The following is a 27,322-nucleotide window of genomic DNA, read 5'->3' as shown; positions in this document are numbered from 1 at the left end:
AGGGAACTGTCAGAAATTCAAGCCAGATTCAGAGGAGGACGTGGAATGAGGGATATCATTGATAATGTCAGATGGATCTTGGCTGCAAGCAAAGAATACCAGAAAGATGTTTACCTGTGTTTTATTAACTACGCAAAGACACTTCATTGTGTGGATCACACAAATTATGGATTACATTGGGAAGAATGAGAATTTCAGAACACTTAATTGTGTTCATGAGGAACCAGCACATAGACCAAGAGGCAGTGTGGTTTAAAATCAGGAAAGGTGAGCGTGAGGGTTGTATGCTTTCACCGGTATCGTGATAAATGGAGAAAAGACTGAAGCTGTCAAGGATTTCATTTCACTTGGATCCACAATCAAAGCCCATTGAAGCAATAGTCAAGAACTCAAACAACATACTGCACTAGGCAAATCTGCTGCGAAAGACCTTTTTAAAGTGTTAAAAGCTAAGATGTCACTTTGACTACTAAGCTGTGCCTGACCCAAGCCACGGTATTTTCAATCACTTTCATATGCATGAGAAAGCTGGGCAATGAATGATGAAGACTGAAGAATTGATGCCTTTGAATTATGATGTTGGTGAACAATATTGAATATACCATGAACTGCCAGAAGAACGAACAAATCTGTCTTCGAAGAAGTATAGTCATAATACTCCTTAGAAGCAAGGATGGCGAGACTTTGTTTCACATGGTATTAGGAGGGGCCAGTCCCTGGAGAAGGACATCATGCTTTGTAAAGCAGAAGGTCCACACAAGTGACAAAAACCCTCAAGGATATGGACTGACACAGTGGCTGCAACGATGGGCTCAAGCCATGGCAACAACTGTGAGGATGGTGCAGGATCCAGCACTGTTTTGTTCTGTTGTACCTAGGGTCGCTATGATTCAGAATCGACTCAATGACACCTAACAACAACAACAATGTGATTCCAGTGTTCACACTCTAAATAGTAAGCCTCATAAAGGTAAAAGAAAGCTGTATTTTGGAAGCTGTGTATTGTGTAGTGGCTGAAGGCATAGCTTCTGGAGTTAAACACGAGACAGGGATGTGAATCTAGTTATCAGTCTTTGCATAAAACAAGTACTGGTTTTGTTCATCCTCTGAACTGTATTTTTGTTTTCTCATTTCATTAATTTCCTTTATTCATTATTAAGCATGAATTATATACCAGGCATGATCTACGTGAAGAGGATACCCCCGTGAACAAAAAATTTTCTGCCCCATGGAGCCCATATTCTAGTGGCAAGACACAGAAAATAAATAAGGTAATACATGTAAGGTTAAAAAAAAAAAAACAGAGTAAGCGGGTGTAAGAGTGCTGGAGAAGGCTGGGTGAATTTTAAACGGGGCTGTCAGGATAGGGGTTACGGAGAACCTGGTCTTAAAGCCATTCTCCCCAGTTCAGTCATAGACGATGAAGTGAAACAGGGACCGATAACGAATTTTTAAAATGTGGGCAATTGGAAGGGGAAAAATTATGGGTCAAAGCTCTGTTAGAAACTTAATCTCCCTTTTAGAAAACACGGGCAGTGTGGGCATTGTATAGCAACCAAAACCTTTTTCTGGCAGAGCTGGGAACAGTGGTCCCTAGCTTAAAGATGGGGCTGACCATGCTGCTTTGAATGTGTGTTGTCCTCCACAGCCCTGGCAATAATCCAGTCTCCCATTATCAGGCTCCTGAAAGGGCTTACTACACCTCTTCTGAGTCTTCCATTCCAGAGCTTCGATTGCTAATTTTTCCCATTCTGGTTATCATTCCACTTCACCCAAATTTTAAAGATTCCAGTCTGTCCCAGTTTCGCTTCATTGGCCATGACTGAACTGGTTCAAGGCCTTGCTGTGAATGTGACATTTAAGCAAGGAAATGAAGAAACTAAAGGACAAAATCATGCAGTTTACTTAGGAAACTGAGTGAGCTGAGAAGCAACTGGGGGGTTCTGAGTAGAAAAATGACATGATTTGACTTATGTTTTAAAACTATAACTCTGACAGGTATAGTAATGGCTGTAAAACACAGAGCTAAAATGACAGCTCTGGCAGTCCCTTCATAGTCTGGCTGTCTTGGAAGAAGTATAGTCAGAACGCTCCTTAGAAAAGAGGATAGTGAGAACTATGTCTCACATCCTTTAGACGTGTTATTGGGAGGGACCAGTCCCTGGAGAAGAACATCATGCTTGGTAGAAAGAGTGTCGGCAAAAAAGAGGAAGACTCTAAATGAGATGGATTGACACAATGGCTGCAACGATAGGCTCATAGCAATAATTGTGAGGATGGAACAGGACTGGGCAGTGTTTTGCTCTGTTGTACACAGGGTCACTGTGGGTTGGAACCAACTCAGCACCTATCAAGAAGAAGAACAACAACATCACTATCATCATCATCATCACTATTCCTGCAGCATCTGATATAAAGCAGGTTCTCAATAAATGACTGCTGAAGTGATCTGTTGTTGTTCCTGTTAGGTGCCGTTGAGTAGGTTCCGACTCATAGCAACCCTATGCACAACAGAACAAAACACCGCCCAGTCCTGAGCCATCCTTACAATTGTTGTTATACTTGAGATCATTGTTGCAGCCACTGCGTCAATTCACCTCGCTGAGTGTCTTCCTCTTTTCCGCTGACCCTGTACTCTACCAAGCATGATGTCCTTCTCCAGGGACTCATCCCTCCTGACAACATATGTAAAGTATGTAAGACGCAGTTTCCCCATCCTTGCTTCTAAGGAGCATTCTGGTTGTACTTCTTCTAAGGCAGATTTGTTCGTTCTTTTGGCAGTCCATGGTATATTCAATACTCCTCGTGAACACCACAATTCAAAGGTGTCAATATTGAAGTGATCTACTGACAATGAATTACAAATGGCTGTGTGTTCAGTGGGAATGATGTGTGGCTGGGTTGTCTCTAAGTATATATCACCAGAACCAATTACATAAAAATGTTATAAGGAGAGGTCTTGCTATGCAATGTACTCCACTCCCCTTTTATTTCTTAAATGAATAGGTTGTTGTTGAGTGCTGTGGAGTCATTTTCAACTCATAGTGACCTCATATGACAGGGTAGAATTGCCTGACAGTCATAATCTTTGCAGAAGCAGATTACGAGGTCATTTTCTCCTGCTGAGGCAGCTGGGTGGGTTGAAACCATCAACCTTTCAGTTAGCAACCGAGGGCTCAACAGTTTGTGCCACTGAGCTACTTAAAATGAATAATTAAGTCTCCTTAATCATTGGCACAGTCCCTATTCAGTCTTAAAATTTACCTTTGTTTCCTTTTATTTTGCTTTTTTTTTTCTTCCATGTTTGTCTATTAACTAATGGATATCAGAAACCATGTCTTATGTATCACAACAAACCACACAATGCCTAGGACAGTTTTACACAAGGAAAATGTCTGAAGCTTTGTTGAAATAAAATTTTGTAACAAGGTGGTTAAAGCAATTTTAGATTTATATTTAACTGTGTTCCTTCAAATCTTGTTTATTTAATCTTGCTATTTAATCAACGCTTTTTTTTTAATCATGAGAATGTAGAAGTAAAATCCTTATTAGTTTATATTAAAAAAATACCCACACTAAAATTCCATAATATGGCACATAAGGCCCTTCATAATCTGGCCACAGTCTTTTTCTTCTCCATCTATCTCTAGTCACAGTCTTCTAAGTATGTGATTCACAGTGTTTTCGCTGCATGTTAAATTTATGCTTTTCCTCCTCACCCATTCGTCACCTCATCCCCACATGTAAATGCTCATTTATCTTTTGAGGGCACAAATGTTACAATTTCTTTGTAGGGTTCCTTCCTGCACCAGGAATTAATGTATTCTTATAGTATTAGATTATATCTGTTTTAGAATGCTTATGTTTTAAAAAATTTTACTAATCTATCTATCTTTTCTGAAGGAGCCCTGGTGATACAGTGGTTAAGCACTAGGCTGCTAACCAAAAGGTCTGGGATTCAAACTTACCAGTTGATTTGCGGGAGAAAGATGTGGCAGTTGGCTTCCGTAAAAGTTACAGCTTTGGGAACCCTGTGGGGCAGTTCTACTCTATCCTATAGGGTCGTAATGAGTCAGAATCCACTCAACGGCAATGGGATCTTCTGTGTAAGTATGAACATTCCTCAAGGACAAAGATCTTGATGTGTCCACCTTTGCATTCCTAACACTTGGGACATGGTGGTAGTTCAGTGTCTATTAAATTGACTTGTACTAAATTTCTTTTGAAATAGAAAGAGCCAGAATTCCAGTAGGCTGCCTTATCTTCTGCAGAATGAACAAAAGGGCCACAAACCTTTAACTACCATATGAAAGAAGTCAACAAGTCCAGAAAGTTATCCCACAAATACTTATTAATTGCTTATTGAAAGACATATTAATGAGAGTCAGAATTGACTTGATGGCAATGGGCTGGTTAGTTAGTTGGTTAGAGCTTTTGAGTAAATTACACCACACTGTTGTTGTTGTTAGGTGCTGTCGAGTTGGTTCCGACTCATACTGACCCTATACAACAGATCAGAGCTGCCCCATAGGGTTTCCAAGGAGTGGCTTGTGGATTTAAACTGCCAACTTTTAGTTTAGCAGATGAGCTCTTAACCACTACCCCACCAGGGCCCCAAATCATACCATAGTTAACTTATACTACCAGTTTAAATGGTGAATATAAATATAATAAATATAATTTAATGTTGCTGTTAGGTGTCACCCAATCACTTCTGACTCATAGTGACCCTATGTACAACAGAACAAAAGACTGCCCCGTTCTTCACGGTTCTCACAAATGCTGTTAAGCTTGAGCTCATCGTTGCAGCCACATTGTCAATCCATCACGTTGAGGGTCCTCCTTTCTTTCGCTGACCCTCTATGTTGCTAAACATGATATCCTTCTCCAAGGACTGGACCCTTCTGATAACATGTCCAAAGTACGTGAGACAAAGTCTCACCATCATCCTTTCTAAGGAGCATTCTGGCTTTACTTCTTCCAGACACATTTGTTTGTTCTTCTGGCAGTCTGTGATATATTCAATATTCTTCACCAACACCATACTTCAAAGGTATCAGTTCTTCTTCAGTCTTCCCTATTCATTGTCCAGCCTTCTCACGCATATGAGGTGATGGAAGGTACCACGGCCTGGGTCAGGCACACTTTAGTCCTCAGTGTGACATCTTTGCTTTTCAGCACTTTTTTAAAGAGGTCTTTTGCAGCAGATTTGTCCAATGCAATAAATCATTTGATTTCTTGACTACTGCTTCCATGGGCACTGATTGTGGATTCAAATAAAATGAATTATTTGACAACTTCAATCTTTTCTCTGTTTATCATGATGTTGCTTATTGATCCAGTTGTGAGGATTTTTATTTTCTTTGTGTTGAGGTGCAATCCACACTGAAGGCAGTGGTCTTTGATCTTCATCAGTAATTGCTTCAAGTCCTCTTTACTTTTTGTAAGCAAGGATGTGCCATCTGCATATTGCAGTTTGTTAATAAGTCTTCCTGCAATCCTAATGTGGCTTTCTTCTTCATGTAGTATAGTTTCTTGGGATTATTTGCTCAGTATACACATTGAATAAGTATGTTGAAAAGATACAACCCTGGCACATAACTTTCCTGATGTGAAACCATGCTGTAACCCCTGTTCTTTTCAAATGACTGCCTCTTGGTTTATGTACAGGTCTATGTATGAGGACAATTAAGTGTTCCTGGATTCCCATTCTTTGCAATGTCATCCACAATTTGCTAAGATCCACAAATAGAATGTCTTTGCATAGTCAATAAAACACAAGTAAACATCTTTCTGATATTCTCTGCTTTCAGCAATGATCTATTTGACACCAGCAATGATATCCCTTGTTCCATGCCCTCTTCTAAATCTGCCTTGAATTTCTGGCAGTTCCCTATTGATGTACTGTTGCAACCGCTTTTGAATGATTTTCAATAAAATTGTACTTGCATGTGGTATTAACGATATTGTTTGATAATTTCCGTATACTGCTGGATCACCTTTCTTTGGAACAGGCCCCAATATGGATCTCTTTCAGCAGGCTGGCCATTGTCTTAGTCATCTAGTGCTGCTATAACAGAAACAGCACAAGTAGATGGCTTTAACAAAGAGAAATTTATTGCTTCACAGTAAAGTAGGCTAAAAGTCCAAATTCAGGGTGTCAGCTTCAGGATAAGGCTTTCTCTCTCTGTTGGCTCTGGAGGAAGGTCCTTGTCATCAATCTTCCCCTGGACTAGGAGCTTCTCCACACAGGAACCCTGGGTCCACAGGACGTGCTCTGCTCCTGACACTGCTTTCTTGGTGGAATAAGGCCCCCACTCTCTCCTGACTTCCCTTTCCTTTTATCTCTTGTAAGATAAAAGGTAGTACAGGCCACACCCCAGGGGAAACTACGTTTTACTTGGATTAGGGATGTGACCTGAGCAAGGGTGTTACATCTCACTGTAATCCTCTTTAACCACAGGCAGAGATTATAACACATAGGAAAATCACAAAATGGAGGACAATCACACAATACTGGGAATCATGGCTTAACCAAGTTGACACATATTTTGGGGGAACACAAGTCAAGCCCTGGCAGCCAGGAAGCTGTCTTTCAAATTTCTTGACATAGATGAATAAGCACCTCCAATGCTGCATCCTTTTGTTGAAACATCTCAACTGATATTCTGTCAATTACTGGAGCTTTTTTTTTCCGTCATTCCCTTCAACACAGGTTGGACTTCTTCCTTCAGTACCATCGGTTCTTGATCATATGCTACCTCCTGAAATGACTGAACATCAACCAATTCTTTTTGTTAGAGTTATTCTGTTTTATTTGTTCCATCTTCTTTTGATACATTCTGCGTCGTTCAATAATTTCCCTGTAGAATCCTTCAATGGTGTAACTTAAGGCTTGAATCTTTTCTTCAGTTCTTTCAGCTTGAGAAGTGTCTAGTTCCTCCCCTTTGCTTTCTAACTCCAGGTCTTTGCACATTTCATTATAATACTTTGTCGTCTTGAGTCACACTCTGAAATCTTCTATTCAGCTCTTCAACTTCATCATTTCTTCCTTTTGCTTTAGCTACTCTATGTTCATGAGCAAGTTTCAGAGTCTCTTATGACATCCATCTTGGTCTTTTCTTTCTTTCCCGTCTTTTTAATGACTTTTCACTGTCTTCATGTATGATGTGCTTGACGTCATTCCACAACTTGTCTGGTCTTCAGTCAGTAATGTTCAATGCATCAAATCTATTCTTGAGATGGTCTTGAAATTCGGGTGTAATATACTCAAGGTTGTATTTTGGTCTCATGGACTTGCTCTAATTTTTAACTTCAACATGAACTTGCATATGAGCAACTGAAGATCTATTGCACCGTCAGCCCCTAGCCTTGTTCTAACTAATGATATTGAGCTTCTCCATTGTCTTTTTCCACAGATGTAGCTGATTTGATTCCTGTGTATTCCATCCAGCCAGGTCCATGTGCATAGTTGCCATTCGTTGTTGTTGTCAGGTGCCATCAAGTTGGTTCTGACTCATAGTGACCCTATGTACCACAGAACAAAACACTGCCCGGTCCTTCGCCATGCTCACAATTGTTGTTATGCTTAAGCATAACTGTGTTGCAGCCACTGTGTCAATCCATCTCATTAAGGGTCTTCCTCTTTTTTGCTGACCCTGTACTCTGTCAAGCATGATGTACTTCTCCAGGGACTGATTCCTCCCGATAACATGTCCAAAGTATGTAAGACGCAGTCTTGCCATCCTTGCTTCTAAGGAGTGTTCTGGTTGTTTATTTCTTCCAAGACAGATTTGTTTGTTCTTTTGGCAGTCCATGGTATATTTAATATTCTTCGATAACACTGCAACTCAAAGGCGTCAGTTCTACTTTGGTCTTCCTTATTCATTGTCCAGGTTTCAAATGCATAAATGTGACTGAAAATACCATGTGTGATTTAAGATTGTGTGACAACTTCTCAGTGTTTATATGTGATCGCTCCCATAATTGAATTTGCTGTGAGTAGCCAATCAGTTGAAAGGGAGTTTCCTTGGGGGTATGGCCTGCATCCAAATATAAGCAGATGTTCTAGCTTCTTTGTTCATTCTGGATCCTGTGCTGCCTCCTGTTTGTCTGACTTCCAGCTCTTGGGACTTAAGCTATCAGCTTATCTGCAGATCTTGGGATTCGGATCCTGTGGCTGCCTCCTGTTCATCCGACCTCCAGCTCTTGGGGCTTGAGCTATCAACTTATCGGCAGATCTTGGAATTCGTAAGATCTTCACAGCTGGAGAACAGGACTCCACTCTCCGACCTGCCAATCTCAGGTTTGCCAGCCCCTGCGACTAGGTGAATAGAGAGAAGCCTCCATCCTGATACATGGACTTGGGATGTTTCGGCCTCTACAATCACATGAGCCATTTCCTTGATATAAATCTCTCTCTCTACATATACTTATATGCTTTACTGGTTTTGTTTCTCTAGAAAACCCAGCCTAAGACATCATGGCTTGGGTCAGGTGCACCTTAGTCTTCAAGGTGACAACTCTGCTTTTCAACATTTTAATAAGGTCTTTCACAACAGAGTTGCCCAATGTGACATGTCTCTTGACTTCTCGACTGCTGCTTCCATGGGTGTTGATTGTGGATGCAAGTAAAATGAAATCCTTGACAACTTCAATCTTTTCTCCATTTATCATGATGTTGCTTATCGGTCCAGTTGTGAGGATTTCTGTTTTCTTTATGTTGAAGTGTAATCCATACTGAAGGCTATAGTCTTTGATCTTCATCAGTAAGTGCTTCAGGTTCTTTTCACTTTCAGCAAGCAAGTTTGTGTCATCTGCATAACGTAGGTTGTTAATGAGTCTTCCTCCAATCCTGACACCCCGTTTTTCTTCATACAGTCCATTCTCTCCGGTTATCGGCTCAGCATACATACTGAACAGGTATGGCGGAAAGATACAACCCTGATGCACACCTTTCCAGAATTCCCTCGTTCTGTTCTAACAACTTCCTCTTGATCTGTGTACAGATTCCTCATGAGCACAGTTAAGTGTTCTAGAATTTCGGTTCTTCGCAATGTTATCCATAATTTGTTACGATTCACACAGTTGAATGCCTTTGTAGAGTCAATAAGACACAGGTAAGCATCTTTCTGGTATTCTCTGCTTTCAGCCAGGATCCATCTAACATCAGCAACGATATCCCTGGTTACAGTTGCTGTTTATGTTGTTGAAAAAAGGTATTTGTAATGAAGAAGTCGTTAGTCTTGCAAAATTCTATCGTGCGATTTCCAGTGTTGTTTCTATCATCAAGGCCATATTTTCTTACTACCGATCCTTCTTCGTTCCCTACTTTTGCATTCCAATCGCCAATAATTATCAGTGCATCTTGATTACGTGTTTGATCAATTTCAGACTGTAGAAATTGGTAAAAATCTTCAATTTTCTCATCTTTGGCATTAGAGGTTGGTTCATAAATTTGAATAATAGGTTTATTAACTGGTCTTTCTTATAGGTGTATGGATACTATCCTATCACTGACAGTGGTGTATTCAGGATAGACCTTGAAATGTTTTCGACAACGAGTGAGACACCATTCCTCTTCAATGTGTCATTCCTGGCATAGGCCATATGATTGTCCAATTCAAAATGGCTAATACCAGTGCATTTCAGCTCACTAATGCCTAGAATATCAATCTTCATGTTTTCCATTTCATTCTGAATGATTTCCAATTTTCCCAGATTCATACTTTGTATTTCCATATTCATGGATGTTTGTAGTTGTTTCTTCTCATTTTGAGTCGTGCCACCTTTAGCAAAAGAAGGTCCTGAAAGCTTGACTCAATCCATGTCATTAAGGTCGACTCTAATTTGAAGAGGCAGCTCTTTGTCAGTTGTTGTCTGAGTGCCTTCCAATCTGAGAGGTCATCTTCCAACACTGTACTAGACAATGTCCCACTGCTATTCATAAGGTTTTCACTGGCCAATTTTTTCAGAAGTAGATCACCAGATCCTCCTTCTTAGTCTGTTTTAGTCTGGGAGCTTCGCTGAAACCTGTCCACCATGGTTGACCCTGCTAGTATTTGAAATACCAGCAGCATAGCTTTCAGCATCCCAGCAACCCAGAAGCCACCACAGTACAACAAACTGACAGATGTGTGGGCGGATAATAATACAATAAAGAATAGTGAATCCAAACTAATTATAACAATTCACAGTTCTCAGAAGCAGAGGTTTTCCAGGAGGACTAGGGAAAAAGAGCAGTCCTCCGAAACTTGGAAAAAAAAGTGAGAGAAGCAAGGAGAGGTTGTACTGAGAGGGAGGAGAAGGAAGGAATGCTAAATCAGCCTAAAGGAAAGAAGAAAACAAAGGGAGGAAACAAAAGCAATACACTAATTCTCTGGCCATTCTAAAATTCTGCTGTGCTGGAGGCATCTGCTGTAATAAACACATTCGTATCTTTTCCAAGCTATATTTGGATTCTGCCCAGCAGTGATGCTTTAGGCCTGTCTTCACTCTCAGAAACGTTCTTCTGCTGAACTAACTTATTTTTAAGATTAATACTTCTTTTTACAGCAGAAAAAATACCCTTCATCACCCCTCCCTCTGTTTCTTTTTTGCCAAAAATGTAATCCTTTGAGACCTGTTGTAGGAAATGCAATGTATCCAGATCATGAAGTCTGAGCAAAACAAAATTCTTTTCCTAGTTTGCAGATTTTTTAGAACTTCTTTTGTCATTTACCAATGAAAAAATAAGATCTGAAGAAATACGTTTTATTTTTCATATTTCCATAAGATTTTTTCTCTAGCAACAGTCTTAATACAATGAAAGTGGGTTTATTTGCATTCTATCAGAACTATCTGCAAACTGTCGTATCTGTAGTCTATAGCTAACATTTACATTAATCGTAAGAGTTATTCAAGTAACTTCTGATGTATCAAAGAAATACAAAAGTGCATTTGGTATGGTTTTTAGTATTAAGTATGCTTTATATAGTAAAACTTGCAAAAGCTGGAACCTGTGTAAGGCAGAAACCTGTCAAGAAGGAAAACCAAAATATTTTTCACTAAATAGCTATAGAAAAGTGGTGACTGTACCCTCAAAGGCAGAAAACTTGTGAGACTAGAAAATAATGCAGTACCGTCGAGTTCCAGCTCTCACAGGTTTCATTGTACTAGAAATTTTCAGAAGTCGGAGATTTATAAATAATATGTGAAAATTATTTATTAACCGTAACTCAACATTATAGTTAAGAAAACACGAACTTTGGATCCAGACGAAACTGAGTTGGAGTCTTGGCTCTGCCACTTGCAAGCTAAGTGGTATAAATCCTCTATAAGCCATATTTCCTTCACCTAAAAATGAGAATAATACTTCATTGACTTGGATTGGGCACTGCAAGGCAAATAGAGCATCTTGCACACAGTAAGAATTTAATAAATATTAACTATCATTGTTGTTGACTGCCTTCAAGTTGATTCTGACTCATAGCAACCCTATATGACAGAGTAGAGCTGCTTCATAGGGTTTCCTAGGCTGTAATCTTTATGGGAGCAGATTGCCAGGTCTTTTCTCCCTTGGAGTGGCTGATGGGTTCGAACCTTTGACCTTCTGGTTAGCAGAGGAGGACTTAACCATTGCTCCTTTAACTATCATTATTACTCCTATAACCTTCCTCTGGACTCTAGTTCTTCACCATGTTCTATTCAGTACCTAGGCTTATACAAGAAATATCAAGCTTGGACATGAAGGGCCCAGATAATAATTTTAAATTACTTGTTTTGGGGAAGAAGGGATTGGGGGCAGAGCTACTGTTAAGAGTCTGGTGGCAGGAGAGTCACAGCTCAGAGACAGCTCAGGAAATTCTATAGTTCTCCATTCTTTAATGTTCACTTTGTGCATCTCTGACTGGCTAGGTAAGTTAAGTTTATACAAATGGCTATTTTCGGGTAGTGTCCAACATATTTTCCTATTAGGTCACCCTGAATTTACTTGCCTTGGGCTTTTACATTTTGAAATTGGAAATAACAACTAGGTCTTCAATTTTATTTACAGTTAGATAAGGTAGGAGACGTTCACTTAGAATGTATAAGCCAAAGTTGGAATCTAGGAAAATTGGAAGTCGTCAAAAATTAAATGAAACACATAAACATTGACACCTTAGGCATTAGTGAGCTGAAATGGAGTGATATTGGCCATTTTGAATCATAAAATCATATGGTCTACTATGTCAGGAATGACAAATTGAAGAGGTATGTCAGGAATGACAAATTGAAGAGGTATGACATCACATTCATCATCAAAAACAACATTTTAAGATGCATCCTGAAGTACAATGCTGTCAGTGATAGGATAATATCCATACATTTACCAGGAAGACCAGTTAATATGACTATTAATCAAATTTACGCATCAACTACTAATGCCAAAGGTGAAGAAACTGAAGATATTTACCAACTTCTGCAGTCTGAAATTGATCAAACATGTAATCAAGATGCATTGATAATTACTGGTGATTAAAATGCAAAAAATTGGAAACAAAGAAGGATTGGTAGTTGGAAAAGATGGCCTTGGTGACAGAAACGCTGCTGGAGATTACATGATAAAATTTTGCAAGACCAATGACTTCTTCATTGCAAATACCTTTTTTCAACAATATAAATGGCAAGTATACACGTGGGCCTCACCAGGTGAAATAGACAAGAATCAAACTGACCATATCTGTGGAAAGAGACAATGGAAAAACTAGATTCATCAGTCAGAATAAGGCCAGGGGCCGACTATGGAACATACCATCACTTGCTCATATGCAAGTTCATGCTGAAGTTGAAGAAAATTAGAAAAAGTTCATGAGAGCCAAAATACAATCTTGAGTATATCCCACCTGAATTTAGAGACCAGCTCAACAATAGATCTGATGCATTAAACACTGATGATCGAAGTCCAGACGAGTTGTGGAAAGACATTGAGGACGTCATACATGAAGAAAGCGAAGAGGTTACTAAAAAGACAGGGAAGAAAGAAAAGACCAAAATGGATGTCAGAAGAAACTCCAAAAGTTGCTCTTGAATGGAGAGTAGTTAAAGTGAAAGGAAGAAATGCTGAAGTAAAAGAGCTGAACAGAAGACAAAGTAAAGTATTATAACGAAATGTGCAAAGACATGGAGTTAGAAAATCAAAAGAGAAGAACACGCTTGGCAGTTCTCAAGCTGAAAGAACTGAAGAAAAAATTCAAGCCTCAAGTTGCAATATTGAAGGACTCTATGGGGAAATCGCTGAATGACACAGGAAGCATCAAAAGAAGACGGAAGGAATACACAGAGGCACTGTACCAAAAAGAACTGATCGATATTCAACCATTTCAGGATGAAGCATTATGATCAAGAATTGACGGCACTGAAGGCAGTGTTCCAAGCTGCACTGAAGGCACTGATGAAAAACAAGGCTCCAGGAATTGACAGAATACCAAATGAGATGTTTCAACAAATGGATGCAGCACGGGAAGTCCTCACTCGTCTATGCCAAGAAATTGTTAGCTACCTGGCCAATCAACTGGAAGGAATCCATATTTGTGCTCATTCCAATGAAAGGTGATCCAACAGAATGCAGAAATCACTGAACAGTATCACTAATATTACACACAAGTAAAATTTTGCTAAAGATCATTCAAAGACGGTTGTAATAGCACATCCACGGTGAACTGCCAGAAATTCGGGCCAAATTCAGAAGAGGACATGGAACGAGGGCTACCACCGCTAATGTCAGATAGATCTTGGTTAAAGTAGAGAATTTCAGAAAGATTTTTATCTGTGTTGTATTGACTATGCAAAGGCATTTGACTATGTGGATCATAATAAATTATGGATAACATTGTGAAGAACTAAGATTCCAGAACCCTTAAGTGTGTTCACCAGAACCTTTACATAGACCAAGAGGCAGTCGTTTGAACACAACAAGAGGATATTGCGTGGTTTAAAGTCAGGAACGGTGTGCCTCAGGGTTGTATCCTTTCACCATACTTATTTAATCTGTATGCTGAGCAAATAATCCGAGAAGCTGGACTATATGAAGAAGAACTAGGCATCAGGATTGGGGGAATACTCATAAACAGCCTGCAAAACGCAGATGACACAACCTTGCTTGCGGAAAGCAAAGAGGACTTGAAGCACTTACTGATGAAGATCAAAGACTATAACTTTCAGTATGGATTACATCTCAACGTAAAGAAAACAAATATCCTCAAAACTGGACCAATAAACAACATCATGATAAACGGAGAAAAGACTGAAGTTGTCAAGGATTTCATTTTACTTGGATACATAATCAACACCCATGAAAGCAACAGTCAATAAATCAAAGGACGTACTGCATTGGACAAATGTGCTGCAAAAGACCTCTTTAAAGTATTAAAAAGCAAAGATGTCACTTTGAGGGCTAAGGTGCACCTGACCTAAGCCATGGTACTTTTCATTGCCTCATACACATGCAAAGCTGGACAATGAGTAAGGAAAACCAAAGAATTGATGCCTTTGAATTATGGTGTTGGCAAAGAATACTGAATATACCATGGGCTCCCAGAAGAACAAACAAATTTGTCTTATAAGAAGTACAGCCAGAACGCTCCTTGGAAATGAGGATGGTGAAGGCTTTGTCTCATGTACTTTGGACGTATTATGAGAAGGGACTAGTTCCTGGAGTACAGCATCATGCTTGGTAAAGTAGAGGGTCATCAAAAAAGAGGACGACCCTCAAGGAGATGGACTAACACAGTGGCTGCAACAATGGGCTCAAGCATAACAACGATTGTGAGGATGGCACAGGATGGGCAGTGTTTTGCTCTGTGGTACGTAGGGTCGCTATGAGTCAGAACTGACTCGACAGCACCAAAAAACAACAACCAACAGATGTGACTCAAATAGGTATTAGGGAGGGATTCATCATATTTGGATTGATTTCAAGACACTTTACAGGTTATTTCAGTTGTTAAGAATGACATCATGGTGACCCTTTGATACAAAGGTCACTGAGGAGAGGACATCAAATGGTAGGCTGCGGTGAAGGGGTTCATGGCCTTCATTCTTAGTCACTGCTATTGTTGGAATATCCTATTTTGGTTCTACTTCTGCTTCGACTATTGAGTTTTATTTTACTCTTTAATTTTTTTTCTTCCAAAAATGTACCAGCTAGACCAGAACCCCTGGTTTAAACTTCTGAGTATACATTCTGGCTTTTAATTTAACAAACAAGATCTTTGAATAAAAAGCACCTAAGTAAACAGTAAACAAAGAGTAGCCCAAAGTTATTCATCAACTTTGAAATGATTCCTCTGCTGTCACAGCTGAGTAATTGATACAAAAGTCCATTAGGCAGTATGTTTCTTGAAGGTAAGGAACAACTTACTCATCTGCGACTCTTTAACAGGGCTTGGCACACCTAATAAATGTTTGCTGAATGGAGAATGAAAATACCATAGAAACAATGAAACATAATATAAATGTAAAAGATTACATTATTTTTCACAGTAAAAATAAACCTAACTTAAACCTGGCTGTTAAGGTACCACTTTGAGAATGGTTTTGTCAGATGTATGCACATCCATGTTCATTGCAGCTCTTTACAATAGCAAAAAGCTGGAAGCAACCAAGGTACCCATCAATGGATGAATGGATAAATTATGGTATATTCACACAATGGAATATTACACGTCAATAAAGAACAATGATGAATCTGTGAAACATTTCATAACATGGAGGAATCTGGAAGTTTTGCTGAGTGAAATAAGTCAGCTGCAAAAGGACAAATATTGTATAAGACCACTATTATAAGAACTAGAGAAATAGTTTAAACAGAGAAGAGAATATTCTTTGACGGTTACAAGGCGGGGAGGGAGGGAAGGAGGGAGGGAAAGGGGTTTTCACAAATTAGACAGTAGATAAGAACTATTTTAGGTGAAGGGAAAGACAACACACAATACAGTTGACATCAGAACAACTGGACTAAACCAAAAGCAAGAAGTTTCCTGAATAAACTGAATGCTTTGAAGGTCAGCGTAGCAGGGGCAGAGGTTTGGGGACCATGGTTTCAGGGGACATCTAAGTCAATTGGCATAAGAAAATCTATTAAGAAAACATTCTGCATCCCACTTTGGAGAGTGGTGTCTGGGGTCTTAAATGCTAGCAAGCAGCTGACTAAGATGCATCAATTGGTCTCAACCCCCTTGGAGCAAAGGAGAATGAAGAACACCAAAGACACAAGGTGATTACGAGCCCAAGAGACAGAAAGGGCCACATAAACCAGAGACTACATCAGCCTGAGACCAGAAGAACTAGATGATGCCTGGCTACAACCGATGACTGCCCTGACAAGGGAATACAACAAAGAACCCGAGGGAGCAGGAGAGCAGTGGGATGCAGACCCCAAATTCTCGTAAAAAGACCAGACTTAATGGTCTGATTGAGACTAGAAGGACCCCAGAGGTCATGGTCCCCAGACCTTCTGTTAGCTCAAGACAGGAACCATTCCTAAAGCTAACTCTTCAGACAGGGATTGGACTAGACTATGGGACAGGCAATGATACTGGTCAAGAATGAGCTTCTTGGATCAAGTAAACACATGAGACTATGTTGGCATCTCCTGTCTGAAGGGGAGATGAGAGGGTAGACAGGGTCAGAAGCTGATGGAATGGACACAAAAAGAAACAGAGGAGGGAAGGAGTGTGCTGTCTCATTAGGGGGAGGGCAATTAGGAGTATATAAAAAAAAATTTTTTTTTTTGGGTATATAGCCAGGTGTTTATAAATTTTTGTATGAGAGTCCAACTCGATGTGTAAACTTTCACTTGAAGTGCAATGAAAATAAAAAAAAGAAAGGCTTCGTAATTTAAAGAAGCATGAATTACATACATACAAAGTGAGAAGGAACTATAAGTTTCTAATCTGGGGTGGGGGAACCTTAAATCTGTGGTGGCTGTGGCATAACAAATTGCCAAGGAGCTAATGTTAAAAGTGGAAAATCTTGGATAGATTTACAGTAAGTAAAGCTGTAAAAGAAAAGCATCACTTTTATCTGGGCAAATGAAATATCCTGCTCTTAGGAGAATGGTAAGTATACAGAACATCTTTTTATAAGAAAAGAAATACACATTCAGTCCTTAAAAATAATGAGGTATTTTTGTTATTACAGAAGGATTTCCAAGAAGTACTAGTAAATGAAAACATCAAAGTGCGAAAACTGTGAATGGTTTGATACCTTTTGCAAAAATACAAATAAAAATGAGAATTTTATGATTTTTTGCCCCTTAGGAAGGAACCAACTGTTCAGAGGAAAGGAGGTGGAGGTGGGAAGGGGAGCTTTTACTTTGCATTTTTTATCTTTCTGTACTATTTACATTTTCTAACCATGTATGTGTATTACTTTTATCTAAAAGAAAAATGTTCATCTAATTGATGGAACTGTGGCCAATCTGACTTTTTATTTATTGTTTGCTTCATTAGAAAGACTACTTTAAACTCCTAGGGGCCATGTCAATGTTTTATTCCTTTTGCTGCCCATGATGTTGCCTTTGTATGCTGAGATGCTCAATAAGTTTTTATTGCATTGAAAGAAAGAAAGAAAAAGGCTAATAAACGCTATTAAAAAATTTTAAAAACTAAGTATAAACAAGCCAAACAGCTGTGTCCACTTTCTGAAGCAATGCTGAGCAAGGTCCAGGAGTTTATACCGGCTGAACAGTATGAAGATAGCTCATCTGCAATTTGTGGCTAGAATAATGCAATTTACATCTACAGAATTTTCCTGAATTAACAAATCCACTATGCACCAGAAATAATTTCCCATAAGACAGAGATTTAGAAAGTGTCCAAGAGTCAGTGTGATCCTTCCTCCCTAACTCCCCCTTGTCAATTATTAATTCATTGCTTCTTTGCTCCAAATTCATCTTGTTTTGTTCTGCTTTGTGATTGTGGAATTGGACCTTATAAACATTTCACCTTTTCTAGCTAGTACAACTTTAAGGTTGGTTAATGAAGGGTGCTGAAGGGATACTGCAGGAGGAAGTAGCTTCTCTTCCTGGGCTGGTATGCTTTTTCCTTCTTGCTCCTGTGGCATATGCCTGCTAGTGGTGTGAGTTTGGAACACCCAGAGATTATACAAATTTCAGCGTCACCCCAGATGGTGGCTTTCTATCAAGTTTCAATGGCACCCTAGAGAGCTTCACTGGAACCCTATTCCAGAAAATCTTGTCAGAACCCCAGTGGGTGGTTTCCTGCTCCCCAGCCCTGGTCTGCGACACCTCAGCAAGCTTCTATGTCATCCAGTGGCCACAGCAACATCCCCTCCAACAAGATCTGAATCTCAGCCTTGGTGGGAAGGGACCCTCTTCCAAGTTTGCTCCTTCCCTGGGTGCTCTAAGCCCTAGAGGTAGTACTCGCTTCCTAATTTGCTATTCCTGTATTCCTTAGAGTCTTCCTTACCTCTTAGTAGTTAATCCCGTTTTTTTTTTTTTTTTTTTTTAAAACAGTTGCTGTAGAGTCGATTCTGACTCATGGTAACCCCATGTGCGTCAGAGTAGAACTGTGCTTCACAGGGTTTTCAGTTTTTTTGGAAGCAGATCATCAGTCCTTTCTTTTGAGGCACCCTTGGGTGGACTCAAACCTCCAAACTTTTCAGTAGCACCTGAGCACATTAGCCATTTCACCACCCAGGGACTAATCCTATGTTACTACTTAATAATTCTGTATATTAAATTTTTTCCATTCTTATTACTGGTATGGTATCTGGCTCCTCACTAGACCTTAACAGATTTATAACCAAACCAAGCCAACAATAAAGAATTAAATCCATAAATTCAACTGTAAAACATAAATCTGTATTATTACATTTGATAACAAAGAGAAACAGTATGGCATTTAACAGAACTTGTTAACTTACTGCATTTAAAAAAACCTCACAAAACTAAAAAGACTACACAGTGTTTTTCTAACGTATAAATTAAGCTAAGCTAGAACTACATTTCTTCGAATTCCCTTCCCTGTGTGATTCCTGGTTAGAGTTGGCCACAAGAGAAATTAGCCTTAGATATGAAAGGAAAAAGGAAGCAGCAGCAGTAGGCTTTGAATGTCAGTATATAGGGTTGCTATGAGTCGGAACCGACACCACGGCAGCTGACAACAACAGGGGCTGGGCGCCGCACTGCTCATGCACGTTATCACTAATCTGCTGGCTCATCTTGTTGATGTGGGACTGGAGTTGGGCCCCTAATTCCTCCAGTTCCTGCTGGATCACTTCCTACCATTTCTCCTAGTTCAGGGCCAGGCACATGTGTAGCTCCACGGCCAAAAGTGCTTTTGCTTTTACAGGTCACCTGCATTGTTGAAGTTGGAGGCAGTAAGAGATAGAAAGGATTCCAGTTTATCCTTGTTCCTTCCTGTTTCATGTCCAGCTCTTCTTCCTAACCATTGGCCCTGATGACCTAAAGCAACTTCAGGCCCTCAAGCAGACTCCAAATCAACAGCCTTCTATAAACTTCTTCCCAGTTTCCACAACTGTGTAAGGTCTGGTCCCTATAATAATTCCCTTATTATACATGGTGGTTCTGCAATGATCAAACCGTCAATGACACACAACATAAAATAAACCAGCTTATAAAAAAGCCAATCATAATTGGCTTGAGGTGCTTGAGCAATTTTCTGTTGTCAGTTCTTATTTTCTCTTTCTTCTTATTTATTTCCACATGATTTCTAAGTTTAAAAAGTATCTTAGATGTTTAAAGTGGGAAAAATTCTAAACGCCATTTTCTTTAACAAATACCCATGTGAAAGATCTAGTTTTCTAGCTACTCCGAGATATGGAGACAAGTTTCCTAGGTGGCTTAGGACTCAGGAAAGTCTGGTCTATTATTATAGTAGTGTTCTCCACACTGGCAGGAGAACGAGATAAAGAACTAAAGAGTTCAGGGAAGAAGGCTAGTATGTACAGGATAAAGGAAATCTGGAGTGGGCCTGGAGCTGGGTCTCAGCTGGGGAGGGAAGAACAAAAGGTGATACCCAAGATCCAGTCAGTTGTCCTGAGTGTCTTTACCCAAAATTCATTCGTTCAGGATTTTTGAGATTTGCCCTTGTTTCCTGAGCTTGCTCAGTATTATTTGCCAGTTCTCTGAAGCATAAACCTCAAATTGCACTTTTAGTTTTAGAAGAGCATGAGATGGGAAGTAGGAAGAGACAGAGATGAGCAGTGACTCAGCAGCAGAGAAGGAGCTCCTGATTATGGAGAACCTTTGAGTTACACCTTTAACTCAGGGACTGTGAACAGATTATTTGAAGTAGATTTAAAAAGAAAACTGAACTTATACATAAATATTCACTGGGTACCTACTAAATGCAGAAAGGTAGCTAGCTAGGCTTTACCAGTTAGGAATGGTGGATGAAACAAAAAGGCTGGGCAGAACAAAAACAGTAAGAGTATATTGTTAGCGTCTAAAGGCATGATTACTTTATAGCTAGGATTCTACCTGAGGCCCATCATTTGGTACCAAGTTCCCTACTAAAACTGATCTGGGAATAATTAATGAGCTCTCCTGACTCAGAACCCATGAAGTATGTAGTAGCTCAAGCCAGGAGTCTTTCATTACCACTTCCTTGAAGTCCTGGGCCCCCTGAAACTGACTGTGCATGTTGCTGAACAGTGAGTGAGCCTGACTGCCACGGGTTTATTGTTTCCTATTGCACATTTCAGAAGGACATAGCAAACGTGCTGTTCAGAGTGTGGTTTTCTAATTCCTTGCATGTCTCTCACAACAAAAGAGAGGATAAGAAGAATCCGCTAGATTCCTTTGCCAAAAGAACCATCTATAAAAAGGAAGGGATAGGAGAACTGTAATAAATGACAGAACTCAAAAAATCATTTTGAACATTCCAGGGAATTCTCAGAAGGTTTGTAGAAATTCCCAATGAAATTAACCTCTTACAAATACAGTATATCTAATGTCTGCCCCCATTGAGTCAATTCATTCATGCAATAAACATCCACCAAGTGGCACTGGGATATAGCAGTGAATAAGACAGATAAGCTCTCAGGCCATGGAATTTACTTTCTGATGCAGGGGGTGGGGAGAACAGTCAAACATATAAATTAATCAACATGTAATATAATTTCAGATGGTGTAATGTGTTGTAAAGGAAAATAAAGCAGGGAATAAATGGGTGAGGGTGTTATTTTAGGACATGATTTAACGTTCTATATTATATTTCCTACACATAGCATGCAGTACAGCAAATGGTATAAAAATATAACCACATATGTGTCTTAAATATGCTAAGGGACAGAATTCATGTACTCTCATGATAAATAAACTGAATACATTTATATAAATCATGATGAGCTTATATGTAAACTGAGGAAACTTACCCTATAGAAAGCACTGGTCAAAGGGAGTAATGCTGCAGCAATGTTATATTCTTCTAAACTTGAACAATCCTTAAAGAAAACAAAGACAAATGAGCATTATGAGGACCTTTATCAGAAATCACATATATATAGAAACCAAAACCTGGAATTCATTATTTACTGTCCCGTGGGATTTTTACTTTTATTCCAAATTGTCACTAAGGTATAGTTCAGTAAGTTTGAAGACAAGAATACTGTTCTTGCAGAACATTCTTTGGGAAATGAGGTAAAATACATTTGGGAAATATATTTTTATCGTACACTATTGGTGAGTAGCTATCTTTACTTCTCTGCTCTATAAAGATGGAGTTAAAAGCTGTGTAATTCATACAAATCTTTTTTTTTTTTTGAGGCGGTTTAGCATATTTAACAACTGCACTTCATTGAGTCTAAGATATACAATATCTCTGAAAATGGGATGCATCATCTGATGGCACCCTAAAATTATGACTGGCAGTATTTTTTCTTTCTCAGTGGTACATAAAAGGGCATCTTGTTATTTATGGTGTTTTAGATTTAGGCAAGAAATATCACTGATGCTAAAACCATTGAGTGAAGTGTTGGGGAATAGATCAGTCAGAAAATCTCAAAGTATCACTCACAGACTACCATTAATCACGAAGGGAAAAAATATCTTTATAAAGAGATCTGGTGGTCACCACCTTAACCAAGTGGTTAACACAGTATCACCAATAGTGAGACAATCTGACATCATATGCTTTTGATGTGATGCAAATAAGAAAAGCATATCATTGCCTATGTAATATTCTTGGCCAAAACATCTAACCTCAGTCTTACCCTGAGAAAACAATGTGGGATATTCTACAAAAAATTGGCCTAAAAGTCTGTGCCATGAAAAACAAACAAAAAAATCGTGAAGAGACAGTTCTAGATTAAGAGAATAAAAAGATATAGCAACCAAATGCAATGTGTAAATGTTGATTGGACCTTGGTCCCCAAACAAATAAATGCACAATATCTCTTCTGGATATTTGGATATAGTTCTATTAACAGTCCTTCCTGTCCAGTTGTTCTATTAACCAGTCCTTCCTGTTTGGCAATGGTGCACAATATGAGCCACAGGGAGGCCAGAACTGGAACACTCCCTAAGGCCAGTGAAAGCTGCAACAGACACCCCTTCCTAGAAGGCAGGTATAGTGATTATAGCTCTAGAGCTGGGATCCCTCCCCCACTGCCAGATTAGTCAATGTAGGCATCTCCGTCAATATACAAATTCCTTAGTCATCAGTTACTCATGGTTATATGAATGGATTTTAAATTCACGTAGCTGGGATCTTAGCTATCAATTGTTCTAGTGTAATTTCCCCATTTTCCAGATGAGAGCAAATAACCCTAGAAGTTAGCTATAGAGCTAGGACTGGAATCTAGATTTATCTACCTATCAGGGTGGTGCTTTTCCCTCTAGATGCTGCCTTTTGTACTTGATTGTTTTCCTCCTATTCTTGAGGAAGGATATGAGTTTTCTGAACTTCCAGCACCACTACTGAAGTGGGGGGGTGGGGAGTTGCGGGGAGGAACAGGCCTGAATAGGAGAGGAGTAGGAGGCTTAGAGCTGTATGAGTTGCCAAAGATAAGGGCTCTAGAAAATAAGAGGAAGAGTCAGAAGACAAAGGGAACACAACCTTGGCCTATTTCAAAACACTGCTGAGGCTTGCTACCACTCATCTGTAATGTAACTATGTTGTGGAATGTACGAAGTATGAATCTAGGAAAATTGGATGTCATCAAAAATGAAATGGAGTGCATAAAGATCGATATTCTAGGCATTAGTGAGCTGAAATAGACTGATATTGGCCATTTTGAATCAGACAATCATATGATTTACTATGCTGAGAATGACAAATTGAAGAGGAATGGTATTACATTCATCATCAAAAAACATTTCAAGACTTATCCTGAAGTACAACACTGTCAGCGACAGGATAACATCCATATACCTACAAGGAAGACCAGTTAATATGACTATTATTCAAATTTATGCACCAACCACTAATGCTAAAGATGAAGAAATTGACAAAAACTGAGGCTTGGGAAGGGGATAGGTAAGTGCTGCCCTGAGGAAAAAAGGAGGAAACTTTCACATGTCATAGCCCAGAGGTGGCCATCCACTCTGAAGCTAGTCTTGTCTAGCATAAGTACATCTGGTACTAGGTGATCTGCTGAAAGAATTCTCAACTGAAATCTTATACATTGTCATCTCTGAAAAACAGCTGTAGAATGCAATGAGTGTTCAATTCCAATTAGTATTGAAACTATAAAACAACACAAGTCATATCCACTCCACTGAGAATTAAATTTCTCAACTCACCCTAATATCTATTGATAGGTCATTTGATAAGCATGGAGTTGACCACATGCTAAAATCAATTCAAATTAATAAAGATATAGAACATGAAAGGCACAGTACTTGGCTGATTTACTTTTTGGCAGGAGAAAAATACGTAATTTTTTTTTCATTCCATAAAGCTGTATTTATATAAGATTACATCATTCCAATTTCTCAAACAAATACTCTACTATCAACAACGTCTAAAAAGAAGTTAAAGTGGACTGCTATAAGTATTCTGAGGAAAATCCTTCTAAGGGAACCAAGGTAGGGGGGTTAGGACAGTACGGAAAACAGATGAACTTGCTGTTATGTCTGGCCTGCTTTTTGCAAGTTACACTGCTCCCTATCTTGCCCCAAAGACTTATTAGAGAGACATTTCTTAGATAAAGGTCACTTCTGTCTTGTTAGCAATTCCGTCCTACTGTAGAAAATGGATGAATTCCTGGGACAGGATGCTAAAGTATTCCTTTAGGCAAGAGAGCATGCTAGAAGAGAAATTTTCTCCGTGCTACTAGTACTCACTTTTTTATTTAATCCTAAGTAGAAAAGTAAACTGTCTCTTAAAATTTAGGACATAAAAACATTTAATAATGAGTTACAATGTGATAAGTATCATAATACCTGAGAAAATACTGAGTTTTCCAAGTGTCAGAAATAGGTCAAAGGCACTTTAAAGGGAGAACACAATCTAAATGAGGCAAGGCAGTGCAGTTTTGGACTGATTGTCCTGTAAGTCACTGAAATGAGCAGAATTCTGAAACTTAACTCAGCCCTTCAGGATCTAATCATTAAGAAGTCATTCCAACTTGTTTATCATGAGTGAAAGCCACCACCAGCAGTTAATTTTATGTCATATATTCCAGGAATAAAAATCTAAAGGCACTGGGAGGATTTCTGGGCAACTTGAAGAAACAAATTTTATTTTCCTTTTCCCCATTTCTAACAGAAACAGTCTAGAAAATACAAACATACAAAAGATCTGTATTAGCTCTATAAGCTCAGGAAGAGAAAGAGTCAAATATTAAAATAACAAGAAATCTCACTGCATTTAGGACAAGATTAAAGAGGGACACCTAGAACTATGTTGCAAATCACTCCCTAAAGAAATGATGTAGATTCCAGACAACTAGAGGAAATCTCTGGTCCCACAAATACTTCCAGGATTCAGAATAAGAGATGGAAGAGTGAGAGACCTATGAAAAGCAGGCTTCATTTGGACCCTTTCGACAGATGCATATTAATGAAATTTCAGTACAATTGCTGTTATAAGGATTTAGGGATCTGGTGAGCAAAAGACTGTGGGCGTTGCTATAAAAAGGTATCTTTTTGAGGTGGCATTTAGTGAGCAGCTGCCATTATGAAACTGAGCCTGAAGGCCCAGCAGTGGGAGTGTTATTAAACAGTGGGCTACAGGCGAGGTTGCATCATTGGTTACAGCTGTGGAAGAGCCTTTATAAACAGAAGTGATTCTTCATTGAAAACCCAGAGCCACGAGTGGCTATCCCAAGGATCAAGCCAGCAATGGTGGGTAATGTTATGTTTGTGTGTGTTTCCCTCAAGGGAACAGGGCTTTTCTTGTATTCTGCTATATTTGGTTAAGTGGCTGACACAGTGACCTTGCCCAAAGCTGGAAGAAAACTGTTGAGAGAAGAAAATTCCTGTACATGGAAGGCAGAATAAGTAAGTTGAATGTACGTCTAACTGGAATTTCAGTAAAAGAGAATATAAAGGACTGGCAAGAGGCAGTATTTAAGAATACAATGTATAAGAATTTTCCAGAATTAACAAAAGGCATGAGTCCTTAGACTGAAGAAACACAATGGGTCTTAAGCACAATAAAATTAAAATTAAGCACAATAATATTAAAATAAAATCCCTAGACACATCATAGTATAATTGTGTAATAATATTAAAGGCAAAGAAAAAAATCTTAAAGAAAACAAGAGCGAACAGACCAATTACTTACAATGTGGAAACAACAGACTGATAAGATTTCTCATAACAGCAACAATAGAGAGCAGAAGACAACGGCATAATAACCTTAATACAATTATTCATGTATGACAGCAAAATAAAGACTATTCAGATAAACAAAGACTGAAAAAGCTTACAATTCAGAGATCCTTGCTGAAAAAAGCCCTTAATGGTTTTACTTGAGTAAAAAGGAAACTGAACCCAGAAAGAAAGAGAATTCAGGAAACAGCAGTGAGCACGAAAGTGTTAAACATATGGTTTATTCCAAATACACACTGCCTGGAAAAACAGGTGGTTTTTTTTAAAAAGGTGGAATAAAAGTACTAAATAAGAGTGACAAGAAAGATGTGGTATGGGTGATGGTAACTGGAGTTAAATTGTTCTTAGGTCCTTGTATGACTCAGGAGAAGGATGGGAATGTTGATGATTTTGTTTGTTAAAGCCAAGTATATACGTAAAGATTAAATGAATGGAAATGGAACACAGAACTTTTTAACAAATAAAAGAAAACCTCAATCAAATAGAATGGAAGAAAGGGGAAAAAGCCAAATTAAAACATGATGTCATAGATTGAATTGTGTCCCCCCAAAACATGTGTCAACTTCGTTAGGCCATGATTCCCAGTACTGTGTGGTTGTCCTCCATTTTGTGATCTTCCTATGTTTTGTAAATCATAACTTCTGCTTGTGGTTAAAGAGGATTAGGGTGGATATAACACCCTTGCTCTGGTCACATCCCTGATCCAAAGGGAGTTTTCCTAGGGTGTGGCCTGCATCACCTGTTATCTTACATGAGGTAAAAGGAAAGGGAAGCAAGCAGAGAGTTGGGGGATCTCATACCACCAAGAAAGCAGCACTGGGAGCAGAGTGCGTCCTTTGGACCCTGGGTCCCTGTGCCTGAGAAGCTTCTCAAGCAGGGGAAGATTGATAACAAGGACCTTCCTTCAGAGCAGACAGAGAAAGCCTTCTCCTGGGGCTGATGCCCTGAATTTGGACTTGTAGCCTACTAGCCTGTGAAAGAATAAATTTCTTTTTGTTACAGCCAGCCACTTCTGGTATTTCTGTTACAGTAGCACTAGATGACTAAGACACATAGAAAATAAAAAATAAGACAGTAGAAGTATATCTAAATATATGGTTCATCACATTAACAGTAAACGGATTAAACTCCTTTAAAGTTAAAAACACAGGGACCAAAAAAAAAAAAAAAAACCAGGCAAAAGCTAGACAAAGGAAAAATAACCAAAACCCATTGCTGTCGAGATAATTCCAACTGGTAGCGACCCTACAGGACAGAACAGAACTGCCCCATAGGGTTTCCAAGGTTGTAATCTTTAAGGAAGCAAAATGCTGCATCTTTCTCCAGCAGAGCGCCTGATGCATTCGAGCCACTGTTCTTTTGGTTAGTAGCCAAGTGCTTAAGCACTGTGCCACCAGGGTTCCTCCCAAAGGGAAAAAAGAATAGCAGTAATAAGTCAGACAAAGCTAAGTTTAAAAGCAAAGAGTATGATTAGGGACAAACAGATTCATCATTTAATAATAAAAGATAGATATAAGAACTCTGAATTTATATGTACAA

At 39.0% G+C, this 27,322-nt stretch overlaps 1 protein-coding gene across 6 annotated transcripts in view; it reads right to left on the bottom strand.

The window, feature by feature from the left end:
• SBF2 (SET binding factor 2) overlaps nt 1-27,322 on the bottom strand; it is a 518,200-nt gene that overhangs the window by 135,830 nt on the left and 355,048 nt on the right. For all 6 annotated transcript variants that reach the window (XM_064288443.1, XM_064288439.1, XM_064288442.1 and 3 more), the window contains one exon: nt 21,382-21,450. In XM_064288443.1, the coding sequence (XP_064144513.1) occupies nt 21,382-21,450 (69 nt within the window). The remainder of the gene's footprint in view (nt 1-21,381; nt 21,451-27,322) is intronic.

This window comes from Loxodonta africana, chromosome 7 (genome assembly GCF_030014295.1).
Source record: "Loxodonta africana isolate mLoxAfr1 chromosome 7, mLoxAfr1.hap2, whole genome shotgun sequence".
NCBI lineage: Eukaryota > Metazoa > Chordata > Mammalia > Proboscidea > Elephantidae > Loxodonta > Loxodonta africana.
The sequence above is the reverse complement of the archived record's forward strand: the minus strand, read 5'-3'. Positions and strand labels throughout refer to the sequence as shown.